This window comes from Rhinoraja longicauda, chromosome 30 (assembly GCF_053455715.1).
Source record: "Rhinoraja longicauda isolate Sanriku21f chromosome 30, sRhiLon1.1, whole genome shotgun sequence".
In the NCBI taxonomy this organism is placed as follows: domain Eukaryota; kingdom Metazoa; phylum Chordata; class Chondrichthyes; order Rajiformes; family Arhynchobatidae; genus Rhinoraja; species Rhinoraja longicauda.
The window spans coordinates 28691145-28712971 of record NC_135982.1 but is presented as its reverse complement, the minus strand read 5'-3'; the positions used below and the strand labels follow the sequence as shown (position 1 = coordinate 28712971).

Genomic DNA, 21827 nt, shown 5'->3' with positions numbered 1-21827 from the left:
AGAAAGATTGAACAGATTGGGTGATCTTATTGAAATGTGTAAGATTTGACAAGGCGGACGCTGTCAGGATATTTCCCGTTGTGGGGTTTTCTTTAACTGTGGGACGCAGTTTCACACAGAGAAGAGTGGGAATTTCTTCTCTTGGAGGGTTATGATTTTTAGGAGTTGTCAACCCTAGAAAACAGTTGAGGAGGTATAGTGTTAGAATGATTCAATGCAGAAACAGGCCCTTCAGGCCACTGAGTCTGCACTAACCAACAACCATCCATTTACACTAACTCCTCAATAATCTCACGTATTAAAATTCTCCCAACATCATCAACTCCCCCAGATTTTATCCTCACCTAAACACAACAGTGTAACTTGTTTTTTTTGCATTCTTCCTTCCCAGGTAGATATGTGGCCAATTAACCTACCAATCCACACGTCTTTATGCATGAGTTTTCTGAATGTAAATGCATTAATTTTCTTGCATTTATTTATTCACCTAGATGCTTCCTTCTATAATGTTGGTATTTTTTTACTAGATTTCAATAAAAGTTCTTTAAGCTAATTTCTGATTCATACTGTTTCCGTCCATAGTTTGTAAACTATGTAATTAAAGGGAATTGGGACTCTGTGCACATTGAGAGGCAAGTTGGCCATAAATATAAGAACTGTAATTCACTGCTGCATTTTATTGGATTTATAATTATAGAATGCTTTTCATGTCTTTGACCATTATTGCTTGTTTTCATTAAACAGTTTTGCATAAAGAATGTTTAAGTTTGTGGTTCATACAAAAGGGATCCTCAAGGAGAGAGGGTGGTGAATCTGTGGAATTATTCGGCACAGAAGGCTGTGGAGGCAAAGTCAGTGGATATATTTAAGGCAGGGATAGATAGATTCTTGATCTGTATGGGTGCCAGAGGTTCCGGGGAGAAAGCAGGTGAATGGGGTTAGGAAGGAGAGATAGATCAACCATGATTGAATGTCGGAGTAGACTCGATGGGCCGAATGGCCTAATTCTACTCCTATCTCTTATGATCTTACAAGAGGGACAATGTTCCTAAATATGGTGACAAATAACATATAAGCACAGTGAGATTTCAGCAGGAAAGTGATTTATACCTTTGATGAAGTGACAAAAATATAGCCAGAAAAAATATTTGAATTTACAGATAAATCCATAAAGTTATAAATATGAATTTGAAGTGGAACTGCAATGGAAGTAAACTTTAAAATATCTGTTAATGTTCAATTGGTGGTGTATAAAAATATATTCTGAATAAACTACTGAGAAAAAAAATCTAAGTCTCAATTTATATTATCCCAGACTTAGAAACATAGAAAATAGGTGCAGGAGTAGGCCATTCGGCCCTTCGAGCCTGCACCGCCATTCAATATGATTGATCATGGCTGATCATCCAACTCAGTATCCCGTACCTGCCTTCTCTCCATACCCCCTGATCCCTTTAGCCACAAGGGCCACATCTAACTCCCTCTTAAATGTAGCCAATGAACTGGCCTCAACTACCTTCTGTGGCAGAGAATTCCACAGATTCACCACTCTGTGTGAAAAAAAAAACTTTCTCTTCTCGGTCCTAAAAGACTTCCCTCTTATCCTTAAACTGTGACCCCTTGTTCTGGACTTCCCCAACATCGGGAACAATCTTCCTGCATCTAGCCTGTCCAACCCTTTAAGAATTTTGTAAGTTTCTATAAGATCCCCCCTCAATCTTCTAAATTCCAGCGAGTCCAAGCCGAGTCTATCCAGTCTTTCTTCATATGAAAGTCCTGCCACCCCAGGAATCAATCTGGTGAACCTTCTCTGTACTCCCTCTAAGACTTTTACGCTTCAGCTACTTTGCAACACATTTTAGTTTCAGCTGTGTAGTCAGTTGGTATTTTTGGCATGTAGAATTGTTATTATTTATCTGCGAACATGTTGGCCAGTACACCTTCAGATGTAGAAGAGCAATCAAAGCCATAATCAAAAGAAACACATAATCTGACAATTTTTGCCAGCTACTGTTCCACCACTGCTCCTGCTCAAATGGAGTGAAATTGAGGTTAAGGTTATTGGATATTGTCAACGCTCATAACTCCAACACTGAACAGTGACAAATTAAAGGTGGGTGTACGCAGGTACGGGATGAGACATGGTGGTCCAGCAATCCCAGAGTAGATATTTACTACAGTAGCAATTTCCATTTATAATGAAACCATTAAAATAGGAAAGTCTGGTGCTCTCCAGAGATAAAATGGAAATACTCAAATGAGTTTCATTAGGTTAAGAAAGAAGTAGTGAAGTGGAGAGGTTCTCAACTTGAACAGAGCTGATTGATGGAGGAAAGTAACAGACTTTCTAGCTGAGGGGTAGGTCTTGAGCCAGTAAAAATAATGTAGAGACAAGACAATAAATTAATGCGAGCAAGATTTAAATGGTTCTGCAAAAAGGCTACGGTGGTAAGAATAGTGTTTGATCAGCTGCTCTTGACTTGTGTAATTCAGACCTTTTAAATTAAGGTAACAAATCCAAATCATTAGGTTTGCCGATTATAGGTTTGCCTGCAGACTATAATTTGAATACCTCAAGATTAGACAAGACACAGCACAAGATATTCTGTATGAAACTGACCTTATCAGTGAGAGTGGGAAGCATGGTTTGTGTAAATGCCATAAGAAGAATTAAAACTTAATGTTTCAATGAAGGATTATACTTAGAATTTAAATCTGTCTTTCCTCTTCAAAAGCATTACCTAATCTATATTTGCAGTATTTTCCGTTTTTCAAGATTTCGAAGCTTTGTGTTTTTGTTTATTATGGTCGTCACTAATTTATTTTCCGTCGCTCTCCCCACTTGCTTTGGGGAGCCTAGGTGCGAGACAAGGCACAGAGGACCTCTCGGGTGCTGCTCGACATTGAGGCTGGTGCTCCAGTCGTCCTGATCCCAGAAAGCTCCAAATCAAATCAGCTGATTGTGGCAAACCTTGGTAAACTGAAAGTGAAGAACCAATTCTTGTTTGCTAGATCACCAGGGACATTCTCGCTGCGAGACAAGGTAAAAAATAAATTCCAAAATTCATGTTGTTCTCGCTTCGCTGGATAAAAATTCCATTCATTTTCCTTTTTCTCTGATTTTTTTTTTTTACCAATTTTTCTCATTTAATATTATGTTTCATATTTCCGGTTATGTTTATTTGGAGACTATAATCCCTTGTCTTATTAGGAAAATAAAAATGGAGCCGTGTTTGAAAATAGGATACATTATCATATCATCATATCATATCATATATATACAGCCGGAAACAGGCCTTTTCGGCCCTCCAAGTCCGTGCCGCCCAGCGATCCCCGTACATTAACACTATCCTACACCCACTAGGGACAATTTTTACGTTTCACAATCATTATAGATTGAACTTGCCTAGCTCCCTCTGATAAACCTTCATGCACTGAAAATTTTAAAAAAGTCTTTAATTGAGCCTTATATCTAGGAAATCTAAGAAAATTATCATTAAATAAGATGGTTGAGAAAGAGGAACATAGAGCACGAGGTGTGGAAAAGTATAGTCAACAAAGCCATTGATAGTATAGGAAGGAATGGAAATACATAATCTATTGTATCGGCAGGCTATAAAGAGTTTCGTTGAGACATGTCTGAAGAGTTGTTACAGGTAAAATGGAGTCATGATCGAGATAGCATTTGTGTATGACAAGCTTAAAGTTGCTCAATTTATAGATACAAATTGTTTTTCTTTTATTTGCAAAAGCAGATGAAGCATAATCATTGAGTTGTATAAATTTTAACTGGAATTCCAGCAGTTTTAAAGGATAATTGCTGTGACATGAAAGCCAACAGTGGTTTGTAATTGTGCATTGAATGCTATCAGATGACTGAAGCCTCATGAGGAGTCTGTCTGATAGGTTGATTTCTAAAAGTTGAGTTGCACAATTTAGAGATTTTGAGTTAGAAACCTCAGTTTATGATGGGAGCCTGCAGTTGGTATTGACATCACAGACCAGACAAGAAATGAAAAGCAAAGAGTTCCTATACCTCCTGAAAATTATGTGCAATTTGACATCAGTCAGTGAGGTCAGTACCTGGTTTTGTTGTGTTACTGCCCAGCTCATACAATACAATACAATACAATACAATATATCTTTATTGTCATTGTACAGGGGTACAACGAGATTGGGAATGCGCCTCCCATACGATGCAATAAATTAATTAATTTAAACAACAACAACCCAACGAAACAAATTGTAACAGTTTTAAGACAGAATAAAGTGCAAGTAGATCTGTGCCGGATCACTGTGCGTTTTGACCATCCGGCTCAGCAGGACCGGTTCATAGCAGCTATGGCCCTGGGGATGAAGCTGTTCCTGAGTTTGGAGGTGCAGGCGTAGAAGGCCTTGTATCGTTTGCCTGATGGAAGGAGTTCGAACAGACTGTTGTAGGGGTGTAAAGAGTCTTTGTGGATGCTGGTGGCTTTTCTGAGGCATCGTGTGTTGTAGATGCCCTCCAAGGCTGGTAGCTGTGTTCCGATGGTCCTCTGAGCTCTATGGACTACCCGCTGAAGAGCTTTCCTTTCTGCCTCCGTGCAGCTGAGGTACCACACAGGGATGCCATGTGTTAGGATACTCTCTATGGTGCAGCGGTAGAAGGTCGTAATTGTAGAATAATTCTGTGGATGGGATAGCTTGTTCAATTGTACCTTTGCTGCATTAGGAAAATTGGTGGAAAACATAGAAAATATGTGCAGGAGTAGATCATTCAGCCCTTTGAGCCAGCACCACATGTATAATATTATTACCTTTGAATCCTTTACTTACTATATTAAATATAAGACAACTATTTGGATTTGTTTGGCCACTAAGTGAGGCAGTGTTGGCAAAATGATCAGGTTCCTGCTTGAACTCGGTGAATGCTGTATGATGAGGATAATGAGTATCTGCTGCATTTTCCTGGTTTAAAATTGTCAGCATAACAGATGAGCTGTACAAATCTAATCTCGAGTTTGAGCTGTCTTGTAAGAATAATAAGTGTTCCAAAAGCTGTCTTGAGACCGACAGTGATTGGCGATTCTGCATTGAGTCTGGCCTGCGTTGTCAAGCTAATTGCAAGTTTGCTGGCAGTTAAGCCTTGCTATCGGGTAATGACTGATGGGCTGTGAATGACCTGGAGTGGAGGCCATGTTGTCACGATAATAGCTTGTATCCTGAACATGACCCAGGATTGAGGCTGTCTGGGGAATCACTATTTCCTCTTTGACAGGAGTTCAAAAGACTGGATTATCCAGCATTAACATCCTCACCCATGGTAGAAAATGTCCTGTTCAAATTTCACTTAAATATGGAATTGATTATATTAGCATAACATGTGTGCTAGTCCATTAATTTTGAATTTAATGTAGTGCAAAATAAATCATTTGTAAATTCCAGGTTCAAAGGCTTACTAAAAATCCCTCGACTGTATGTATAATTAAATGCAAAATTTTGCAGTGCTCTTCTGAAGAAAGCAAGCATGCTGTTTATTTATTTATTTTACCTTTTGCGTTCACTGTGTACACTTAAAGTGGTTGATTGATTTTTTTTCATAACATGTGACTTAATGTTGGTTTAAGTTTATTTATTTGCCTTTTTTTCCTTTTCTGAGAATTTGATTTTGCACGCCAATTCATACAAGGACCCATCATTATTTGAGGTACACAGACAAGATCGCGTCTTTGAATGCTTTTGCAGAGGCAATGTGTCGTGTGATATTTCCTCGTGTGTTCATGCACTTTTCACTGTCTCCCAAGTAGTTGCACCTTCGGTAGATGATTATAATCCGTAGATTGTTCTGATCTGTACACTCCAGAGGATACCCAGGTGTTTAATAATGATGCAAACTTAAATGGTTTGGAATTATTCAAATGTTTTTAATATTGCAGCTTGAGTGTGAAAGGTATGAGGTGGGAACCTATTGATTATGGTTTTCATGCCTGGACAATGCACTTGGATTTCCGATTTGACATTCAAAATTAGTGGGTTGATAAAAATGATATGGGCACCTCAGGTCAAAAGTGTTTAATAAATACTGAAAAAGGAACAATAAAATTGTTACTTGCAGCAGCATAACAGGTCTGTAAACTCAGTACTCGTAGATAACATAAAATCAAAAAAAGTTCAATACATTTTTTATAAACAATATTAGTCCAAAACAACAGCCTAAAGTCCCTAGTTGCAACCAAGTACATTCGTAGTTTAGTTGATGTTTGTGGTGTTTAAGAGCCTAATGGCTGTTGGGAAGAAGCTGTTCCTGAACCTGGAAGTCACAGTTTTCAGACTCCTGTGCCTTCTTCCTGATAGCAGGAGTTTAATGAGAGTGTAGCCAGGGTGGTGTGGGTCCTTGCTCATGCTCTCAATGATGAAATGAAATGGATTGGTGAAATATGCTTAAATCTCAATCTTGAGGGTGAAACATGTTGGTAAATGAAACCCCCAGCCTCTGTGGAGAGAGAACGGGTTGCAAAAATGCTTTCACTATTTTTAATATTTGGGGTGAAATCTATGTGAGAAAGAGCTCTGGTGTCCATTCTGTAGAAAAAAAAGAATGAATGCCCATGACATTTTGTGAATTAGTGTGCCTCCTGCTGTTGTAGGGAATAGATATAGGCATGCATCATTGATTTGTGTATGAACACAGAAGATCATCAGCAGCAGGGTGTGTGAGAGTTTGATTTGACCCTATTTCCTGCATGTGATGTATTTAAGAGGTGCCCTGCACCAGTTTGAACCGTCTATGCTCGTGTTCCGGGCACCTGCATGAAGATTGCCTTGTGTTCTCGATAGTTTTTTTGATATTGAGTTGAATGACCCTCATGAATCACTGCAGTACACATCCCCATTCAGCCTCTGTGAAACCAGGATAATTCATTGAGTTATCACAGATTAGGCTGCAAAGACTGTTTAAACAGGCATAACAATTCTTGTTAAACCATTTGGTGACAACCGCAAATACATTTTAACTCGGGTATGAGATAGAAACTAAAAAACACTGTCGCTGATTGCACCTGAATCAGTTGTGTTGATCATGTTTCTTCACCGTATTATATCAGTACCACCGATTGAAATTATGTGCAATCTGATTGTTGCCCTGTTTAGTTTCGTCTAATATAATTCTACCTCGGTATGCCTTCTGCTAAAATTCTCATCCCTGGTAACTTCCAGCATTCTATCCTCTAACCTTGAAGTTATCGGAAATTCTGCTCACTACAGAACACTTTATATCACCTTCTGTTCACCAATAATTTGGGGTACATCTGCATTCTTCTATTTCTGGTCTTCTGTACTCTCAATTTTACTTGAATCGGTGGTGGTCTGGACACAGCCAGAACTCTGGAATTTGCTCTCTGAATTGCTTCACCTCCATACCTCTGTTTCCTCATTTTAGATGCAGGCTTATGATTTTCCCTTTGACCAGCCATGTATTACATGTATTACAATGTTAAAAATGCTATGTAAAGACAGATTACTGCTGTGGCCAACTAATTTCAAAGGAATTCATTACAATCTCATGAGTTTCCCTGAATATACAGCTATTATCTAGTAGGACTCTTAACGTTTGTGAAAATGATTTTAAAAAAAGCCCTGTGGTACACAAAATTAACTAAATACTTTAAGAATGCAAGCAAGAATACCACAATAACACATATGTAAATATGTAATGTTACGCTTTGTCTTTAGGTGTATAGTTGACCAGATAAGTCTGAATTACACTGTAACATGAATCTCAAATGTACCTGTAGACACGACATAATTATTTCTACCCAGTTGATCCTGAAGTTAGTTGTGAAGTTACCTTGCACAATCAACTTAATTTAAATATTATTTTACTTGCACAATTAAAACAGATTTATTTCTGCTGTCATTTGGCCCGTGGAAAGTTTCCCGAATTGAGGGACTTCCTAAACTTCATTTTATAATTAAATTGCCAATCTGCAAACACAACAAATTGCATATTTATTCGCTAGCACTCAGTACAAGAGAACTTTTTGCCTTGTTAAAATTGGCTGAAGAAATGATTAATTTTTATTAGCTTTAATCATTAAATGACGAAGCTTGTATTGGATTGCAGTGAAAACTTCTTCTGCAGGCATGCATCATTGCACTGAACTGCAGAGGGTGGATGTGCAACCTCTGCTGCTATTGTAAGACGTGCTTTTGTGCCTGATAAACATTTATCTTCCTACTATTTTCCTTGCGGTGTTTTTAATTTTAAATCTGTGTGTAAATACTAGCTTGGAACATCTCTCCTGCCAAATGGAGTGCAGACTTTCCTAAAGGGTAATGAAAGCCTAGTAGTTGTTATCTTATTATGTAATAAACTGACAAAGTCACCTACATTTTCTTCCCTTTTCTTTTTTAAAGTGATCTAATAACCGATTTGAAATTGCCCAAGAAGTGGAACATAAATTTGCTAATTTATTTTATCTTGACATTGTTCTATTTATTTTCCATTCATTGCATGCTGAAGAGATGGCTTCTGAGCCTATATAACCTAACGCTCGGCTGTCAGAACATCCGTGCCATAATATAATCTAATCAATATATTGGACTGGCCTGAGATCGGATTATAGCTATACTGAAAATGAGTGAAGTCATTGACAGCAGTTTCAAAATAAATTGACACTAATCTACCAAAGAATTTCACTGGCTACAGAAATGCACTAATACCTGTAATTGCCACAATCACATGAAACCAGGATACTCTTAAATGTAAACAGAAATGGCAAAAATACATTATTTTGCATTCTCGGAATGAACCGTCTAAAACTGGAGGAACAGGGTCATGTTCAGATTCTTGTGACTAAGGGAACACCGTGCCGCTGTAAGCTCGGTAATTTTAGACGGTAATTGTACACTCTAATCAACTTAAAACAGGAAGGATATGGCTGCTGCATGAAGCCTTTTTAAAAATCTTTGAGTAGCGTTTCATGCAAGGGTTTGTATAGTGGTTGCTGTGCTTACTTCACAACCTTCACAAATAGTGGTTTTCCTTTTGTGAGCCTGATAGAATTAACAGGGTGGAGGCACAGGAGACTATAGATGCTGAAATCTTGAATGAAAAGCAAAGTGCTGGAGGTACTCACGGGTCAGGCAGCACGTCTGGAAAGAAATGGGCAGTCAGTGTTTCGGGTTGGGGCCCTTCTTCAGACTGAACAGGCCCATAGTCGCTGGGTAGTATACTATAAATAGCAAAATAGCCAATCTTAATAATGCCCTCTTCTAACTTCCTCTGATTGTTCATTGTATTTTTGCTGCCACTTTAGCAACAAGCACTAAAATGATAATATAACGCCACCTGGAAAGAATTAGAAATTGGAAGCACTGGACATACTCCGTTTAATCGTCTGAGTATTTGCAGCTTGTTCTGTTTTAATTTAAGATTTCCAGCACTCATTGTATTTTGCAATAAGAACGGAAATGCTGCAAGAACTCAGTCATTCAAGCAGCATGTGTGGAAAGAGAGCCTGTCAACATTTCCTACACATACTGTCAACATTTCAAATCAGCAACCCTTCATCAGAACTAGGTAAAGTGTTTAAGCAGAATTAGGGGAGGTGAAGGTGGGTAGAGGTGAGACATGCAGAGATGGGTTGTAGAGAAACAGTGGCGCAGCAGTAGAGTTGCTGCCTTACATTGCTTACAGCACCAAAGACCCGAGTTCGATTCTGGCTACGGGTGCTTACCTGTACAGAGTTTGTACATTCTTCCCGTGACCACGTTGGTTTTCTCCGAGAACTTCGGTTTCCTCCCACAATCCAAAGACGTACAGGTTTGTAGGTTAATTGGCTTGGTATATATGTAAAAATTGTCCCCAGTGTTGGATAGTGTTAATGTGCGAGGATCGCTGGTCAGTTTGGACTCGGTGAGCCGAAGGGCCTGTTTCTGTGCCATATATCTTAACTAAAATAACTAAATGTGGAACAGCAGATGCTGGTTTCCAAAAAATAGACCACAAAGTAAGTCAGGCAGCATTTCTGGAAGGCATGGATAAGTGACGTTTCAGGTCAAGACCTTTCTTCAGGTAAGTTATGGCACGATCACAAACATAAGAACTGACCATTAATGAGGCATTTAAAAGAAACGGTGAGAAATTGATATAAGTGTGATTGTGGGGAAAAAATGAGAAATTAGATCACCTGAAGATGAAGAATTCACTGTTCATCCCCGAAGGTTGCACTGTGCTTTTTCTTTGGCTTTATGAAGAAAGAGATTACCAAATAAATAAAATTGTAAGTTTGCATTATTTAAATTGGAGTGATCTGCATTTGTTGATGAGTGTTTTTTGTTTAATAAACACAACTGAATTTTAAAATATGTAAACCTGTAATCCTCTCTATCCATTTTTTATTTCCAGCTTTAAAAGGTTGTATACCAAAATAGTTCATCTAAATGCACTGTCTGGTACCTTGTAACCAGGCATGAAAAAGTGCAGAAAAAATTAAATGTTTCATGATTTTGTGAGCATTTGAAATATGTTTTATATCCTGGGTTCATTGATCTCTCTAGACCTAGGAATTGTCTTTTTGAGTTAATACGTATACTAGTAATTTGGTTATCTCTAGTCAGGAATTTGCCCCGGGAAGTGATTCACAACTCTAATTATGGGAAAAACAGAGAAAATGGGTCCAGGAGTTGGCCATTTGGCCCTTTGAGCCAGCACCGCCATTCAATATGATCATGGCTGACCATCCAAAATCAGTGCCCCGTTCCTGCTTTCTCCCCATATCCCTTGATTCCGTTAGCCCTTAGAGCTAAATCTAGAGACATTAGGATGTAGTAGATGCAACCTGCATGACAGATAGTGGGAGAGAATCCAGGTTTGCTGCAATGAGGCCAAATGGTTAAGTCAGCAATGAATTTACATTATAATCTTTCAAATGTGTATTTGGATAGATTACATATTTTAAACATGCCGTGGTGCTGTGTTTTTGCCTTTGATCTGTAGCTTTGTTGTTGCTTCCTCAAACCTTTGGTTCTTTTATGCCAGGAACCTGAGAACTTCCCACCTGGAGAAATATTAATCCAGAAGACCGCAACGAACACCACATCAGATCCTCTATCCATTCCTTGCAGACCAGACAGACTTGGTTCTGGTGCTAGTTGCTCCAGTGAAGCTCTTCATAATAAGCCACAGTGTGAATCTGAAGCAGGAGCGAAACGGAAAACACAGGAAGGACAGCATGAGCAACCTCAGATTGTGGAGCTAAAGGAATCCGAGGGTAATAAAGCAAATTTTTTTTTAAAAACATTTAGGAAATTGTCTTAATCTTGGAAAGCAGGCTAGAGATAATATGGAAATGTGATAAGCCTAGATGGTCATCTTCTATTCACTTGCATATCATTTGCAAAGGAATACATTTTTTGAGAAATGTTCTCCTGTTACTTTGTGTACAAAATTGAAATATTTCTGAGGTCTTAGTGGAAATACTTCCTTTTTTTTTTCAGAAGAGCATGTCTGCCTGCTAGACTGCATTGTGGTTGACCTACAAGACATGGATATCTTCACTGCAGAGAGACACCCCAGGGAGCGTGCTGGAAGGACAGAGAGCAGTGCTTCGGACCTGCTTTTCCCATCCTATCTGGTCAGACATCTTGATGGGAACCTGCTGAAAGAGCGATGCTGTCTGAAACTGCAGGTTGAACGTAACCTGGATAAGTAAGTGTTTGTTCTTTCCTGCCTGATGAGACCACCACTAAATGGTTCCTCCATGATTCCCCTGGCTCTACAATGATCAGTGTATGTCCTCGCACTTTGCAATTCCATCTGACATTGCTCCGTGCAATTTACTGGCTGATGAATAACGTTTAAAAAACAGTAAACAGTGGGGAAGGAGCTGCACTGTGAAAATTATAGCACAGACATTTGGTAACAATGATAAATTTACTGTGCTTTAAAAACAAAAAGGAAATGACTTATTTTGTTCAAAAGTAGTGAGGACAAAATAGTTGGCATCGACTCTAAATTGCATATGGAGGTATTGAAGAAGCTATTGGAGGATTGCAGTGCATACATTTAACACTTTTAAAGAGAAACAGTGATAATTACAGAGTGGAGGTTGAATAATGAAAGGGTATGAGATGACAAGAGAGGTGGAAATATTCTGATTTACAAAGTATTTACATTTTTTGAAGTTTTGCTTAAATGTTGCGTATCCATCGCAGCAAATGGTCGGGTTGGGTAAAAGCTCTGAGAGGCCATTTTATAAAACCTAGAGGATAAAAGAACTGAACCACTCATTGTTCCATTTATTATATTTCATATTGATGAGCCATACAACTATCTCTGAAGGTGCTCAGAATGAGATTTCGTACCAGCTGCACTGTGCCTTCTTGTGACTATCCTTCTGTTCACTCAGGGAGATCAGCCACGCAGTCCCTGACATGGCTATCCATGGCAGCCTCTCATCAGTCCATTGCTCTTTGAATCTTGGTAAATACAAGTTAATCCGTGGATTAATACAGAACAATTTAGGGGAGCCTATTGAAGAGTTCATGAGGCCATTTGATTTACAGGACCCCAGCATACATGTAAGTACAGTATAACATAACAGGATCTAGAAATATTTGGGGTTGGAAATGGACCAAGTTAAAGGCAGTGCTGAAATGAATCCCACTCCTGCAGGATAACAATTAGGATCCTTGTTCCCATGCCAATCTACCCCATTCTCCAGTGCTATCCTTTCCTCTTTGTCTTTTGCATTCTCCCTTGCTCTCTCTTCCCCCTCCCCACCCCTCTTCTTTTTAATAATATTTTATATTTAAGAACATAGAACAGTACAGCACAGGAACAGGCCTTCCGGCCCACAAAATTTGTGTCAAAACACGACTAGTTAAATTGATCTCATCTGCTTGTACATGATCCATATCCCTCTATTCCCTGTACTTCCATGTGCCAATTTTAAATGCTACTTTCTAATCTGCCTCCACCACCACCACCCTTGGCGCAATGCTTTCCAGGCCCCCACTGCTCTGTGTATAAAATAACTTGCCCCACGCATCTCCATTTAACCTTCGCCCTCCCCCTTGATAGTTGTGTACTGATTTAAACTTCTAATTCACCCACTCTGATCTTCCTTGGACCGTAGGTACTCGGTCACTTTACTGATGTTGATTTGCTTGGCTTGTACACTGAGGCCCCGGGTACAATATTCCCTCACCAAGGCAATATGTTCCCAAGCCCAGCAAATTGTCAGCCAAAACATGCAAACATGGAACACAAACCATTCAGGTTTTGGCTTCTTGTCACAAAAAAATGTTGATGAACATGGTTTCTAATATTCTTTTCAGGCATTTGGTTTATTTTAATTGTTTCTGGTCTTCTCAGACTGTTCTCACCGGAGAGGTATACACGAACATGTCGTTTCTCATCGATATGATGAATGTTAGCTTGGAGCTTCTCGGGTCCAAGGGCAAGAATGCAAGCAGCAGTTCACTAGCAAGGTATTTGCTGCTATTTGTACATGTAGTTCTCCCCTGTCACGTACCTTATATTGGGCTCCTTGAATCAGGCAAATTGCAGAAGAATAACTGAGAATGCTTTTCACTGTACCTCGGTCAACTAAACTGTAAACCTGCTTAATATAAACCTTTTATTGTGATATTTCTGTGGGTTATGAATAAAATTTGTATCAAATTTGTACGTTGCAATTAATCCTGTGCATGTGTTGAAAACGTGGATCAAATAGAGTCCTCGATTGAAGGAGAGTTAGAAGGCAGATGGTTGAATCAAGGCACGCATGCCAAATTAATGCCAAATTGGACTTGAAATTTGTACCGTGTCCAGAGTTTTATAAATACATTGATTTGGGAAGGAGTAAAAGCAATTGGTTGCAGCAGGGAATTGTTCTCGCCAGAACAAGCCGAGGATTTGTGTTGCAAACCTGAGGGGATCAGCGCCAACACAGGGAGGAGGGCATCACGAGAGTCAGTTTACGGAGGCAGTTTTCATGATAATTGGACAGGTAGGAATTTATAGAGTAAAGATGATATCCAGCAGCGGAGTGAATTCTGTACCAGACTGAAGGTTCAAACGGAAAAGCACCTGTTCAACATGAATGATTTGGAATGCATGGTCAGAAGGGGCAATAGAAGCAGATGTGATCGTGGTGTCCAGAGGGGAAACTGAATAAGTACTGGGTAAAATAATTGTGGTTGTGGCGAGAGGGTGTGACCGGCTGGATTACTCTTGAACAGAACAATATCTTGAAATCAGTTGATCATTAGCTTCCTTCGCTACACTATGATTCAATGTAAGGTTTTAAACATGTGAATATTACCTGTTTAAATCACTGGAAGATGTACTGTGAAGAAATAAATCTTGCTGAGTTTTTGAATTAGGTTGACTATTTATTTTTCAGGTTTGATTTCAAAAAGTCAAAGCTACTTTATGAGAGTTTTTCAAACACGACAAAGTCTGTAAATCTGGTCTCTCACTCAATGATGGCTCATGACACACGAAGCGCTGGACAAGCAATCAACCCAGATGTTAAAACTAACGTGTTTCGATGCATTTTGGATGCATCAAAAAGTGGTAGCAACCAAGCGTCCTTGCAAATGGAGCTACATTACAGGTGACAAACAATATAGCTGTTTTAGCATTGCAATTGATAGCGGGTTTTCATATCTATGATTAGAAATGGGACCAAGCTGAAATCTCTGTGGATATCTCATGATGACAGGTCAGGCTCAATTGTGATATTCCCAATGAATGAATATCCAGCGTAGGCTTCTTGTTGCATTAGTGATAATTTTTCAAAACTCTTTAGATTCTCGAGTAGTTCCTGAGGACTGGAGGGTAGCTAATGTAACCCCACTTTTTAAAAAGGGAGGGAGGGAGAAAACGGGGAATTATAGACCAGTTAGCCTAACATCGGTAGTGGGGAAAATGCTAGAGTCAGTTATTAAAGATGTGATAGCATCACATTTGGAAAGTGGTGAAATCATCGGACAAAGTCAGCATGGATTTACCAAAGGCAAATCATGTCTGACGAATCTTATAGAATTTTTCGAGGATGTAACTAGTGGAGTGGATAAGGGAGAACCAGTCGATGTGTTATATCTGGACTTTCAGAAGGCCTTCGACAAGGTCCCACATAGGAGATTGGTATCCAAACTTAAAGCACACGGTATTGAGGGTTCAGTGTTGAGGTGGATAGAAAATTGTTTGGCGGACAGGAAGCAAAGAGTAGGAATAAACGGGTCCTTTTCGGAATGGCAGGCAGTGACTAGTGGGGTACCGCAAGGCTCAGTGCTGCGACCCCAGTTATTTACAGTGTATATTAATGATTTGGACGAGGGAATTGAATGCAACATCTCTAAGTTTGCGGATGACACGAAGCTGGGTGGCAGTGTTAGCTGCGAGGAGGATGCTAGGAGGCTGCAGAGTGACTTGGATAGATTAGGCGAGTGGGCAAATGCATGGCAGATGCAATATAATGTGGATAAATGTGAGGTTATCCACTTTGGCGGCAAGAACAGGAAAGCAGAGTATTACCTGAATGGTGACCGATTGGGAGAAGGGGAGATGCAACGTGACCTGGGTGTCATGGTGCACCAGTCATTGAAAGCAAGCATGCAGGTGCAGCAGGCAGTGAAGAAAGCGAATGGTATGTTGGCATTCATAGCAAGAGGATTTGAGTTTAGGAGCAGGGAGGTTCTGCTGCAGTTGTACAGGGCCTTGGTGAGACCGCACCTGGAGTATTGTGTGCAGTTTTGGTCTCCTAACCTGAGGAAAGACGTTCTTGCCTTAGAGGGAGTACAGAGAAGGTTCACCAGATTGATCCCTGGGATGGCGGGACTTTCATATGAGGAAAGACTGGATAGACTGGGCTTGTACTCGCTGGAATTTAGAAGACTGAGGGGGGATCTTATAGAAACATATAAAATTCTTAAGGGGTTGGAGAGGCTAGATGCGGGAAGATTGTTCCCGATGTTGGGGGAGTCCAGAACCAGGGGTCACAGCTTAAGGATAAGGGGGAAGTCTTTTAGGACCGAGATGAGAAACATTTCTTCACACAGTGGTGAGTCTGTGGAATTCTCTGCCACAGAAGGTAGTTGAGGCCAGTTCATTGGCTATATTTAAGAGGGAGTTAGATGTGGCCCTTTTTGCTAAAGGGATCAGGGGGTATGGAGAGAAGGCAGGTACAGGCTACTGAGCTGGATGATCAGCCATGATCATATTGAATGGCAGTGCAGGCTCGAAGGGCCAAATGGCCTACTCCTGCACCTATTTTCTATGTTTCTATGTACATCAATGAAGAGTGGGTATTTTGATCATTTATTGGCAAGACCATCAATACCCATAAGAACTGTATCCTTGTGCAAGTTAACATCTTTTTATGAAACATTAGAATAACACAAGTAGGAGTAGCCTTTCAGCTTCCCAAACCTGCACCGCCATTCAAAATGATCATGGTTGTTTTGCCCCAGACCTAATCAACTCTTCTGATTAGATTAGAAATGGTTCTTGTTAAATACACCACAAGTAGAATTCCTTGAAATTCCTTATTCACATGAAGCTCACAGAGTAAACAGTGTACATACAGTAATAATAAATACATTGATAATACAACGACGAGTGCAAAACACCATAGTGCATGATTGTAGTGCAAAATCCAAGCAGCACAAAAGAATACGAGTACAATAACAGGATAACCGATGAGATAAAGTTAAGAGTCAGTGAACATAGAAACCACTCCGGGAATAGGGTGTTAAAGAGTGATTGGTTCAGGAGTTGGATAGTAGTGGAGAAGAAGCTGTTATTATATCTGGACCTCCAAGCTTTCAATCTCCTGTATCCTCTCCCAGAAGTTAGTAGAGAAAAAAGGGTACGGCTAGAGTGACAGGCATTCTTGATCATACTTCTAGCCTTCCTGATGCTCCCCACTATGAAGATGGACTGGATGGAAGGAGGTGATGAGCCTGTGATGGACTGGGCTGTGTTCATCGCTCTTAGTTGAGTTTTAGTTTGGGGATGCAGCATGGAAATGGGTCCTTTGCCTGGTCTACTTGCCCTCTTGAGAATGCTATGGTGTGGCCCTGAGAAATAAGTGATACCTTGACCTATTCAACCTAGTCAGTGCTGTCCAGAGGGAATTAATAGTTTAGCATCAAAGAGTAAAAGTAAGCATGCAGAATCTTTCCGTGAAATAATCCACTGTGTGTTTGTGATAAGTTGAATCCTTGCTCAGTGGAGAATTTTTATTTTTCATTACCCAGGTCGACCAGAGATGCTTCATGTTTCACAGTGGTTCTGAATAACCTCCGTGTTTTTGTCATATTCGATTGGTTGATGCTTGTGCGCGATTTCCTGCAAACGTCTGACAGCCCAAAGAAACCAGAAAATGCCTCGCCAGCACGTGACCGAAAAGTGGGCAACGAAGTGTTGGTTCCCAAAACTGTGAAGTATGGAGTTGTCACAAAGCGTTCTTCAGTGCCAATGCCAAATGAGAAATACCTGGAAGTGAAAATCAACGTAACTGGTAAAAACTGCAGTTTATCTTTAGAAAGTTAATACATTTTTATATGCCTATTTGTTCCCAGATCTATTTCACAGGAGTAAATCTTTTGAAGGTATCTGGAGAATAATTTTATATTTCCTTAAAATCTCCATTCCTGTGGTCATAGCGGGGGAAAAAAGCCAAAATAAACCGGGGAATTTTAACTAGCGGGGAATTTAACAACGGCCGCTCTGGCACCAGTGACAGCTCCGGCACCTAAACAGTTAGCTCTGCAACACTGCATAGCGGTAAGTCGTTCATTGGGTATAGGTGTCAGCTGCTTAGGCATTGGACAGACAGTTTGAAGTTCTCTCTCTCCTGAATTCGGTGGTGGTGTTTGGACACAGTTGAAACATTATAATTTGGCATGGATTCATCTGGACTTGGAAGGGTTAAAATTACCAATAGTTTTCACCATGAGGACTGGCTGTGGCATTATTGGCTGGACTGTGCACAAATGCGATATTGATGGGTAAATGGGGCTCACTGCTTTTAAGTCGCTTGTTAACAATTATTTTATTTGCTCGGACACGCATAGGTTATGTTCATCACATAATCTTGGGGCAGCAAGCGTTCATGTATGAAAAATAATTCAGTGTGGTAAACTATACAATGCTGAGCCTTCCTCTCAAGTAAAAAAAATAATTTTAGCCAACAGTTGCAGAAGATATTTTCTTGAATTTTTATTTCTGCTTTCACAGAATTGTTCGTACATGCATTAGTCAGCGGTATCCTGAGAAGCAAAATGCCATCTCTTGGCTTCAGTGGTCTATTGCTTACAATACCTGAATAAGTCAAATCTGATTAAAGCACGTACTGAATTTGACTTGATAAAACCATTAATTTACAGGCTACCAAACCAGTTCCACACCATGTGATTAGCATTTAAATGTCTTTGAAGCAACCTGCATCTAAAATCGTTTTTTTTAAATATACCATGCCCAAATAAAGTAATATTCTTTTGAGCTGCTCCCATTGAATGGGATTGTCTTTTCAGTTTTGTAGTTTAAGGGTTAAATGTCATTTCTGTCTCCAATCCCAATTTAGCATGAATTAAAGAACCAACGATAATTATTTCCATAGGTACTGAATTTGTAGTGGTTGAAGACGTGTCATGCCATGATACAAATGCAGTCATTCTGAAGGCCACGACTGTGCTCACCTATAAACCACGTCTGGTAGATCGGCCTTTCTCCGGCAGTCTTGGAGGAATTGAGGTAAGAATCACTGCAAGATCATATGAAGAAAATAAAGTTATTTTACAAGTTAACGGTAATTTTGTTTTATATCGCATTGCAATGAGATACGTTTTGCACTGTGTAATCAAAATAACTTTCTAAATATACTCCTATTCATAAAAGATTAATATCACAAGTGAATTTTTAATTTGTCATTCGCTCACTATTTCCAAAACAGCTTACTTTGGGTTCAAAACCCAGAGATACCATTCACTTAAACATTGAGAAAAATCAAATATAAAGATTATAGAGTCATAGACTCTATAATGAAGTTTACTTCAATTTAACTTGGGGTCTGTTGCATTGAAGTCAAAGAACTGGTTGTATTATGATATTGCATTCCTCATGGGACTACTTTTCCCCTGCTGCTCCTTTCTTACCGATGTGACTAAAGTCAGTCACTTGAGTTGTAAAATGTCCACTATGTACTGCAACACTTTTAAAAAATAAATTGCATTTATATTTTCATTTTTTTAAACTGCAGCAAACATTGGCTAGTTTTATTTTCTCATTTTTGTTCCAGAATGTAATTCTAAACCTGTTTGCTATTTTACCCTGTTTACAGGTGTTTTCGTGTCGACTTGGCAGCGAGCAAGAGACTGCATTGTCCATTATCGATCCCGTAAATGTGCAGATAGAATTGATTGGAAACCCTATCTACCAGAGGAGCTCGGGTCTACTGGATGCCTTTGGTAGTGAGGATTTCCCACCAGTGCTTGAGGTATCATTTTAACAGATGGCTTCTGAGATTTGATTGTCAATCTGTGATTGTTAATTGTCCTCAGCTGCGCAGTAGTTTGGAGTGCTACAATCAGATTAGCTCCTTAGTTAAGAAGAAGGAAAATAACTGTTCCCTTTCTTTAAATACTGCGTCTAAGCTCCTGCAGTCTAAGCTACTGCGTCTAAGCTCCGGTGGGACTGTCGTATGTTGAAAGACTGGAGCGACTAGGGTTGTATACACTGGAATTTAGAAGGATGAGAGGGGATCTTATCAAAACGTATAAGATTATTAAGGGGTTGGACACGTTAGAGGCAGGAAACATGTTCCCAATGTTGGGGGAGTCCAGAACAAGGGGCCACAGTTAAAGAATAAGGGGTAGGCCATTTAGAACGGAGATGAGGAAAAACTTTTTCAGTCAGAAAGTTGTGAATCTGTGGAATTCTCTGCCTCTGAAGTCAGTGGAGGCCAATTCTCTGAATGCATTCAAGAGAGAGCTAGATAGAGCTCTTAAGGATAGCGGAGTCAGGGGGTATGGGGAGAAGGCAGGAACGGGGTACTGATTGAGAATGACCAGCCATGATCACATTGAATGGTGGTGCTGGCTCAAAGGGCCGAATGGCCTCCTCCTGCACCTATTGTTTATTGTCAGTTGACTCTTGCATCTTTCAACTTGAAAGAGACATAAATTTGAGGGTAGATGAAAATTTAAAAAATCTGCTGTGCTGGAAATCTGAAATAACAATAGAAATGCTGGACATGTTTAATGTTTCTCTTTCCATGGATGCTGCCTGAACTATTAAGTGATTCCAGCACATTCTATCCTTTTTAAATGTCAGGATTCTGCATGAAAACGATATTTTTGTCAGTATGTTATTGAAGAAGCCTTTAAAGGCATTCATCAGTAAGTTTGGGTTTAAAGAAGAGTAGAGAGAAAATCAAGCGGTGTTTTATTTGGAATGGCAGCTATTTACAGCCCAGTGATTGAACAGATTCCAATTGATAATGGTTGTTTATTAGATCACTTTTGTAAACGAATGCACATTTAACATTAAAGTACTGTGTCTTGCGTTACCATAAATATATTTTATAAGAAAACCGAAGATGAATAGCACATGAGATTGAAATACTGATTGCAGGGAAAACGACAAACTGCCAGTGGCAATTTTGCTGAGTTGCTTTGCTGACCTTTGTCTAACCCTGACACTACTGTAGTTTCCAGCTCTTATTACGCAGGGCATCACATGCAAGAATCTTGGAGAAAATTGCTACTTTCTTTTCCCGGCTTGCTTCATTTGCTCTTTTAAGCAATGCTCATAATTTGCAAATCACCTTGAGGCAGTTAGACACTAGAGTTTATGGATTGCAGAATAGAGAAACAGAGGAAGTCAAACCAAAGTCGTAAAGGATTTCCAGATGTAAGTTATTGCTATATTAATCATAAATCACGAAGGACGATAAAAAGGCTTTTGGCTTTGAAAAGAAGAGTTTTTAAATCAAACAGAAACCCAGAAGTTTTTAACTTCAAACCATTTAACATTTTGATCAATGCACAGAGTAATAATCCAACAGGGACAAATACAAATATCATATATTTAGTGCTCCTGAACTGAACATCGTCGTATAATAAATCAAGAATTTGGAATAAAGATTAAGAAAGTCTGAACTTAAGTTTGTCCTACAATTCTAATGAGCTTTTGCCCTCTTTGACCTAAATTATAATGAGCATCACAGTTACACAAAGCTCTATATCAAGGGCCTTAATTTATAACATCTATTTCCTAGAACAATAACGAGTGAATATAATTTTACACCACTGCTAACATAAGATTGAGACTTGAATTTGAAGATCAACAGCAATTTTTTTTATTCGTTAGTTTTAAAAGCTTTAATTTTCCCTGGCTGTGGCATGAGAAATCAGCGTGACACACCGGCGTCTGAAGCCCTCCTCATAAAGCCACTGTAATTTTCTGGGTTCAAAGCAAACATGTGGTGGTACTTTTAGTTGAGAGTGAAGAACAGATTCAAGGAAATAGGAGGAGTTGGATTTTGGATGTGGTTACTGTTTTATGCTATGATAATCACTTGCAGATTTATTCAGCTTTTAAAGATTAAGACAAGATGAGGTTATCCTCGGTGGAATTATCATAGTGAAGGCATGCTGTGTGCGGCTCTGTCTAGCTTTACAAGGGAAGAATGGACACTTGACTGAGCTACTGGAGGGCAGCCAAAGTTCATGAAATTGACACTGAAGGTCTCTAGGTGGGAAAGGAGAGAGAGGATACATGGAGGTGCGTGATATTAGATGGAAAGAAAAGAGAAGCAAAACATTAAAAATGA

General features: G+C 39.4%; 1 protein-coding gene across 2 annotated transcripts in view; it reads left to right on the top strand.

Annotated features, from left to right (window-relative positions):
- vps13d (vacuolar protein sorting 13 homolog D) overlaps positions 1 to 21827 on the top strand; it is a 216010-nt gene that overhangs the window by 50542 nt on the left and 143641 nt on the right. For both annotated transcript variants that reach the window (XM_078425505.1, XM_078425504.1), the window contains exons 24-32: positions 2861 to 3043; positions 11021 to 11252; positions 11479 to 11689; positions 12390 to 12561; positions 13358 to 13473; positions 14391 to 14603; positions 17251 to 17513; positions 18615 to 18748; positions 19335 to 19490. In XM_078425505.1, coding sequence (XP_078281631.1) covers positions 2861 to 3043; positions 11021 to 11252; positions 11479 to 11689; positions 12390 to 12561; positions 13358 to 13473; positions 14391 to 14603; positions 17251 to 17513; positions 18615 to 18748; positions 19335 to 19490 — 1680 coding nt within the window. The remainder of the gene's footprint in view (positions 1 to 2860; positions 3044 to 11020; positions 11253 to 11478; positions 11690 to 12389; positions 12562 to 13357; positions 13474 to 14390; positions 14604 to 17250; positions 17514 to 18614; positions 18749 to 19334; positions 19491 to 21827) is intronic.